Here is an 8,481-nt window from a genome sequence, read left to right as displayed (position 1 = left end):
ATCCGCGAGCAGCTACGTTTTTGTCAATTGTGCCGTAATCGCAATACCCTCCCCTCTTTCGCTAGAGTTAGACCTCCTGTCAACACTAGACGTTTCGATTCCCGTCCCCCTGAAGACGATTCCTGGACGGGAATCGAAACGTCGGGCAAATAAACCCTTCAATTGAATCTGGTGTTTACTGTTTTCCAATATGGATCCCAGATTCCAAATCTTCTCTTACATTGAACAACATTACAGTGTTAAAGTGCTCAACACAGTCAGGAAATGGGAGAACTGTGAACTCAAGAAATCCGTCATCCGCGAGCAGCTACGTTTTTTGTCAATTGTGCCGTAATCGCAATAACCTCCCCTCTTTCGCTAGAGTTAGACCTCCTGTCAACACTAGAAAAGCCAAGGAAGAAGCAGAGGCCTGTGGTCGCCGACTTCTGAAATGCGCCATAGACCATCATCACAGTAGAATCCATCGCTTCAATAGAGACATCACCACCTTCAAGAACCAATGCGCCTCTTTACTACAGGCAACCCATTTTGACACAATACTTGAAAAGATCTCCAATCTCAGCCAGTCCAAGTCTTCAAGCAAGCGGAGTTCCCTTGAGTCCAAGTTCCAACGGTTGCTAGACATTAGACCACCTGCTCCTGCAAGGTGGGTGACCAATCTCTCCAGTAGACAGCTTTCGGATGCAGAAAATAATGTGCTGGCCAGGGGCCTTAACTTTAATGTTCAAGGCAAAGTCAACCACGCTGAATTCCTGGCCGCTGCAGAGTTAGGAGTGAACTTGATGGAAGGCACTCCTGAGGACAAACAGGCCGTCAGAACTAAAATCGTAGGAGCACTGAAATCCAAACAGACAAGTCGTTCCCTGACCACTGAAGAAACCAAAGCTTTAGCGGAACTACGCAGAGATCGCTCAATTGTTGTTTTAACCAGCGACAAAGGGAGGTCAACTGTCGTTTTGGACAAGGAAGACTATGACCAGAAGGCTCTGGCGTTACTTCAAGATACCCAGACTTACACCATCGTACCTCAAGACCCCACAAAGAAGCTACAGGCCAAAGTTGAACGAGAGCTGAAAGAACTCAGAGAAAATCGGATCATAAATGATGACGAGTGAAAGAAAATGAGGCCAGAAGATTCTACCATCCCTAAGTTCTATGGGTTACCAAAAGTCCACAAAGAAAATATTCCCCTTCGACCCATAGTAGCTTTTAGAAATTCTCCGACCTACCATCTTGCTTCGTACTTGGCTAAACTTCTCAGACCTCTAGTGACTGATTCACCACATATGCTTCAGAATTCAGCTGACTTCATTGAAAGAATCAAAGGACTTAACTTAAGGAGTGGGGATGTCTTGGTTTCCTTCGATGTTCAGTCTATGTTCACGTCCATCCCACGAGATTTGGCCAAAAGTGCGCTAAAGTCGGCCATGGAGGACAACCGGGGATTCTTGGATAACCAGAAACTTTCCGTGTCAGAACTCATGAGACTCATATCCCTGTGCCTTGACTCCACTTACTTCCGCTTCAGGGATCACACCTACCACCAGCGTAAGAGCACACCGATGGGATCGCCTATTTCAGTTGTGGTGGCTGAAGTAGTGATGCAAAGACTGGAAGCTCAACTTCTAAGTGCTGCACCTACTTCGCTAAAACTGTGGACTAGATACGTTGATGATGTGTTCGCCATTTTGGACAGCAAGGACGTGGAGCCTTTCTTCAGTTACATCAACAGTGTTGAACCGGCCATTCAATTCACAATGGAACTGGAGAAAGATTTCCAACTGCCGTTCCTGAACGTCTGCGTCAAGCGCGAAGGTGACACCCTTGGTACAAGTCTCTACAGAAAGCCCACCCACACTGATAGACTGTTGGACTTTGATAGCTACCATCCAGATTGCCACAAAAGGAGTGTGATCAGGACTTTATGGAACAGAGCTGATAAAGTCTGTTCTTCTGTGGAATCCAAGAAGGCCGAAAGAAAACACCTTTTACAGGTCTTCCGGAACAACGGCTATTCCAGCAGTACCATACGGAAATGGACAAAAGCACGACCCACCGACACCCCACAACAGAGACCACATATCACGCCTAGAGTCACTATCCCCTACATCAAAGGAGCTTCAGAGGTTACTGCTAGAGTCTTACGTGACAAAGGAATACAAGTAGCACACAAACCCCGCAACACCTTACACAGAAATCTCACCAAAGTAAAAGACACCGAAGAACCTACTCAACAGGCCGGTGTAGTTTACCAAATAAGCTGCACGGACTGTGACACGGTTTACGTAGGAGAAACACAAAAGAAACTGTCCACTAGAGTACAAGAACACCAATGTGCAGTTAGACGAGAAGATCCGAAATCGGCCCTGTACAAACACACTACAGAACACCAACACATGATTGATTGGGATGGAGCTACAACTCTACATAAAGAAAATAATATAAAGAAAAGACTTTTCCTCGAAGCATGGGAAACTAAGAGCAACTGCATAAACAGGTGCATTGACCTCAACCCTATTTATCTAGGCACGAGGAGTAACACAGGCTAATTCCTCTGTCCTGTTTTCTTTTCTCCGTTGCTTCTTTTCGACCTGTCTTTTGTTCACCAGTTGGCTTTTGACTGACGTCCTTTCTCGTAAGCGATCTCCCAATGCACCTCTTCGACTCCCCCCACCCTTCCCGTGACTTTACATTTGTAGTTTGCTTCCCTTTTTCTACGTTCATTCTTCTTTGCTTTTTATTTGTCTGCTTGTAATGTAGTCATTTGTTATTGAGCCCCCCTTTTTCCGCTTGTCCACCACTTCCTACTTCGGCGGACATTTGGTCCACCTTCTTTCTTTTACGTCTTTGAATTATGTTCTGCCTTTACTTTTGGGTTTCGTTTTGATGTTTTTTTGTCACACTGCCATTTACTCTTTGTATTTTGTTTGGTTGTATTTGTTTGGTTGTAATTTAGCCGTTTACCCCCCCCCTGACATTTCGTTGCGGACATTTGGTCCTTGTTGTATGTTCTGAAGTATTCTCGTTGTGTCACGCTAGAGTCTTTTTGCTACTTTTGTTTTTGTTCACAGCCATGTATTTTATTTGTATTTTGTAGTGCATTTTTGTTTTTAATTTAGTCGTTTGTTCCTGATTCTTCAGTTCGGACATTTGGTCCACTTCTATTTACTCTTTGTCCTGTTGTTGTTTACTATGTGTCACCTATGGTCACTTTTTCTTCGTTTGTTTTATGTTCAAAATTGTAACTTTTATTTTTATTTTTATTTTATTGTAATGGGTATTGTAATGTATTTTATTATTTTTATTGTATGTTATTTTATTTTATTTCATTATTGTATTGTATGCGTTGTACAATTGACTGAAAGGGTGAACCTTTCCCAGGTTTACCATTTCAGCGATTCATAAGGAGTTCACATTCTTGTAACCATTATACCCCCTGAAGACGATTCCTGGACGGGAATCGAAACGTCGGACAAATAAACCCTTCAATTGAATCTGGTGTTTACTGTTTTCCAATATATATATGTATATATATATATATATATATATATATATATATATGTGTGTATATATATAAAATTGTGTGTGTGTGTGTGTGTGTGTGTGTGTGTGTGTGTGTGTGTGTGTGTGTGTGTGTGTGTGTGTGTGTGTGTGTGTGTGTTTATAAATGCATGTAGGCAGGTAGGTAAATAGGTGTATATATATGGATATATGTATGCACATTATATATATAATATATATATATATATATATATATATATATATGTGTGTGTGTGTGTGTGTGTGTGTATATATATATATACATTTACCTGACAAAAGTATAAAGAAAATATACAAAATTATAGAGAAAGCTATGTATTTCACATATGTACGAAACAGTACATGAAATAAGAAATTATCGCACGAGTATTTGCAGAGGTGAAGCCAAAGAAAGGAATCTGTAGGGCAGAACTTTTGCGTTTATTACGTCATAAGCTCGTTGAGATGCTAAGACAAATGTGCTGATCTCTGCTCCGAATCTATAGTGGTTATCGTGACGTTCGTAAATGTGCGTGTGTGTGTGTGTACATGTGTGTGTGTGTATGTGTGTGTGTGTGTGTGTGTGTGTGTGTGTGTGTGTGTGTGTGTGTGTGTGTGTGTGTGTGTGTGTGTGTGTGTGTGTATTCACCTTGGTCTTTGGATCACTTGTTGGACTCGTGATCGACAGCTATTTCCCTCCCGGACGAGAGCTCAGAGCTCGTATGACCGATCTATGGGTAATGCTATGACCTTTCACACACACACACACCCAACTCCCCGCCCACGAGAGTCAGAGTAACGACCCGAAGCACAGCGATACCGAAATAATTTCGGCCCTGGGCAGGATTCGAACTGGGTACTGCGAGCACAATCGTACTGTCCAGTCCAGCGCTCTACCAACTGTGCCACCGAGTCGTGTGTGTGTGTGTGTGTGTGTGTGTGTGTGTGTGTGTGTGTGTGTGTGTGTGTGTGTGTGTGTGTGTGTGTGTGTGTGTGTGTGTGTGTGTGTGTGTGTGTGTGTGTGTGTGTGTGTGTGTGTGTGTGTGTTTATGTGTACCGGAGCGTATGTATTTGCGTGCACGTGTATTTAGTTTAACCAGCATTAAATGCTGAAGTTTTCATCCCTCATATAGTATTCCACCACCCCGTCTGGATATCTATATTGACGTAATCTCATTCTGCTTTGGCCAGCAGCCCTGAAGACGACGACTGAATTCGTAAAACGAAAAGTATTACATCTGCTAAACAACCATAATTCCAATGCAATGTGTCTCCTCGAACGGCTATGGTCATGTATGTTGGGAGGAGGAGGAGGAGGAGGAGGAAGAGGGGGGAGAGGAGGAAGAGGAGGAGGAGGAAGAGGAGAAGGAGGAGTATGAAGAGGGTGGTGCACCTGGCTGAATGGATAGATGACGTCAATGTAAGGTATTCTGACGTAGAGAGGATATGAGAGAAATTTAATTTGATTACATTATGTACACAAACATGGTCACTTGCATATGCACACGCGTGCACATGCATATACATATAAACACGTACACAAACACATATACACACACACACATACATACACACACACACACACACACACACACACACACACACACACACACACACACACACACACACACACACACACACACACACACACACACACACACACACACACACACACACACACACACACACACACACACAAAAAAAAATAAAGGTGGCTTTTAATTACATGGATGAAGTAATGGTAAAAGAATATTAGTCATACTGATAAGATCAAGATTGGAGTACGCTGCGACACTATGGACACCCAGTACAAAAAAGAATATAAGGAAATTACAAAGAATCCAAAGAGGAACGAGAAAGATGGCCCCACCACTTTCAAAATTGACATACGAGCAATGATTGTCTAAACTGGAACCACCAACCCTGGAACAGAGAAGAGAAAGAGGAGATATATTGGCTACTTACAGAATCATGAAAGACATGAAAGTCCTTGATAGAGAAGACCTATTAAAATGGGATAAAAGAGAAACAAGGGGACATGAAAAGAAACTAAAAAAGGATAATTATAGAAGAGATCTGAAAAAAAAATAGTTTTCCACACAGAGTGATGGACGTCTGGAACAAATTGGACGAAACATTGTGTGTGCAAGCATCATACAAGAATTTAAGAACAAACTAGATGCTGGGAGATACAAAGACCGGTCACTATGAGCATAACTCCCCTTCCCGTATAATACAACTAGGTAATACAACTAGGTAAATACACACACACACACAGATTTTGGAGGAGGAGGAGGAGGAAGAGGTGAAAGAGGAGGAGGAAGAGGAGGAGGAGGAGGAAGAGGAAGAGGAGAATGAAGAGGAGAAGGAGGGGGAGTGCGAAGAGAGTGGTACGTTCGGCTGCATAAGTAGATGACGTCAAACTAAGATATTCTGACGTAGAGACGATCTGAGAGAAATTTAATTTGATCACATCATGTATATAAACATGGTCACCTGTATATGCTCGCGCATACACATACATATACATATAAGCAGACACACGCATGTACATACGCACGCACGCACGCACGCATGTAAACACAAACAAACCAACAGTTCTAGATATTATTATTTTTTTTTTCTCTTCTTTTTGTTTACTCCTTATTTATTGATACATATAGTAGGGTTTTTGGGAACATAAAGGATTACAAAGGATTACAAAGGCGGAGCATGCCGACAGGAGACCTTTTGGTCCATAACTAGGCCGGATGTGAAAAAAATATATATAATAATAAATAAATAAATAAAAATTATGACATAAATAATGATAAATAAAATAAATAAATGCATAGGTATAGTTAAATGATAAACAGGTAAATAGTAAATAATAATAAACTGACATATAACCGATAACTAAAATCACGCAAATAATAGTAAACAAACAGAATAATAACAAACATTTCTATATGTTGTTGTTTTTTTCTATGCTACTTAGGAGTGATGTTAACAATTTGTCTCGCTCTTCTTGGCTGATTGCTTTTACGTTGACAAGACGACGACATGTTCCATATGTGGAGGGATTTCTCATTTACTTCAGCCCAGTTCCGCCTGGCGACAGAGGTTCCTTGGCTGGATGAAATCAAACCGACGGGGGCGAGAATGGAGTACTAAAGATGTATAACGGAACAGAAAGTTAATCCAAGATAAGTTTCATACATTTTGAAGCCCTTTTGTTGTGGACGGGGAAAAATAACCAGCGGAAGCGAGAATGAAATACTAAAGACGTATAACGGAACAGAAATTTAATTCAAGATAAGTTAGACATATTTTGAAGCTCTTTTGTTGTGTACGGGGCTTCTTCCAATTGAATAAATTGAATTAGAATAAATATCTTGAGTAGTAGAGTTTGGTGAGAGGGTTAAGTTGGCAGATATTTTTCTGTTGTCATATTTTTCAAACACAAACTCATTTTCTTTTTGCATTTTTTTCTTTTTCTATCCAGATTTGTGCATATACTTCTTCAAAGAATACTGACCTCGTAACCACTGTAATTATTTTTTTTATTTTTGATCTTTGAAAGGTGGAAACGAACATTTGTTATTTATATTGACACTATTTCATTCTTATTAACACCATACTATCCCAGTAACCTCTGAGGCACAGCCTCTGTAGGTAATGGGACGAAGCTAACCTCAACTAAGCTTTACTCTCCTAGTGGCCGCATTTGGGCTATTTCATGAATTTTCGTAACACCTTGATAGGTATGCTTGTATGTGTGTGTGTGTGTGTGTGTTTGTGTGTGTGTGTGTGTGTGTGTGTGTGTGTGTGTGTGTGTGTGTGTGTGTGTGTGTGTGTGTGTGTGTGTGTGTGTGTGTGTGTGTGTGTGTGTGTGTGTGTGTGTGTGTGTGTGTGTGTGTGTGTGTGTGTGTGTGTGTGTGTGTGTGTGTGTGTGTGTGCGTGAGTGTGTGTGTGTACGTGAGTGTATGTGTGTGTGTGTGTGTGTGTGTGTGTGTGTGTGTGTGTGTGTGTGTGTGTGTGTGTGTGTGTGTGTATGCGCGTGTGCTTGTGTGCGTGTTTATGTATACAATTAAAACATGCAGTGTCACACAAACATGAATATAGGCATTTACGTACCCAAATGAATATACATACCCGTATCACCACAAAAAACACGATTATTTTTCTAAAACCTAATGACTGCAAACTGTATCAAGAAACTTTTAACTAATATGAATGTTGCAATGACTCGATAAGAAAAATTCTATGGAATGAATTACCACCAATGGTGTGCTCAATTGGGTAAGTTATACACACACATATATACTATCCTGTTTGCATAATATCACGGCAATTAACGAAGCTCTTAAGTGGATGCCTCATACATAATACCTCGTAGGAATAACGTCATTAGTGTATGTGATATGCGGTCATGCGAGAGAGGGTTATGTGGTTACTTTATTTTATATAATTATATTTCTTTTATTCACTTATTTATCTATTTTTGAGAATCAGCAATATTCAGGATACTTCAATTTTTGAAGCCCAAAGGGATCGAAAATATAAGAAAAACTCTGGAATACTGGAAGCAGGGTCCTCTGTTCCGTATTGAGCATTTAATCTCCTAAGTACTTCTTCTGACTACCACCAGATGGTTTTATTAACTTGAGTGATGAATTTGTGTTCACACGTGGTCTTGATAGATCGGGAATTTGTTTCTCAGCTGAATAAAATCGTTTGACGACAATCAGAAAATAGAGCTTGGCGTCATTGGAGTATGAGAGTTAAAGGCAAAAGACGCAAAGAAAAAGTAAATACATATTATTCTTTCATTTCTTTGAAAATGTGGCGTTATTTATCAATTTTTATTCTTGTCAATATCAGGTGATTTAAGCCAGATGATGTGGGTATTTATTTATTTATTTATTTATTATATATGTATATATATATATATATATATATATATATATATATATATATATA

The 8,481-nt window shown here is 40.3% G+C and overlaps 1 protein-coding gene across 1 annotated transcript; it reads left to right on the top strand.

The window, feature by feature from the left end:
- The first annotated feature begins 1,121 nt into the window (after nt 1-1,121).
- LOC143028003 (uncharacterized) lies at nt 1,122-8,126 on the top strand. Its single transcript, XM_076189645.1, has 2 exons — nt 1,122-1,548; nt 8,008-8,126. Exons 1-2 carry the CDS (start codon nt 1,122-1,124, stop codon nt 8,124-8,126), a joined length of 546 nt encoding a protein of 181 aa, XP_076045760.1.
- The last annotated feature ends 355 nt before the right edge of the window (nt 8,127-8,481 follow it).

This window comes from Oratosquilla oratoria, chromosome 9 (assembly GCF_046742065.1).
Source record: "Oratosquilla oratoria isolate Oo_2021 chromosome 9, ASM4674206v1, whole genome shotgun sequence".
Classification (NCBI taxonomy): domain Eukaryota; kingdom Metazoa; phylum Arthropoda; class Malacostraca; order Stomatopoda; family Squillidae; genus Oratosquilla; species Oratosquilla oratoria.
The sequence above is the reverse complement of the archived record's forward strand: the minus strand, read 5'-3'. Positions and strand labels throughout refer to the sequence as shown.

Coding starts and splice junctions, on each gene's coding strand:
- LOC143028003 (XM_076189645.1), top strand. CDS start 1,122: ATGAGGCCAGAAGATTCTACCATCCCTAAGTTCTATGGGTTACCAAAA. Junction 1,549..8,007: donor GGATCACACCTACCACCAGC/GTAAGAGCACAC, acceptor TCTATTTTTGAG/AATCAGCAATATTCAGGATA.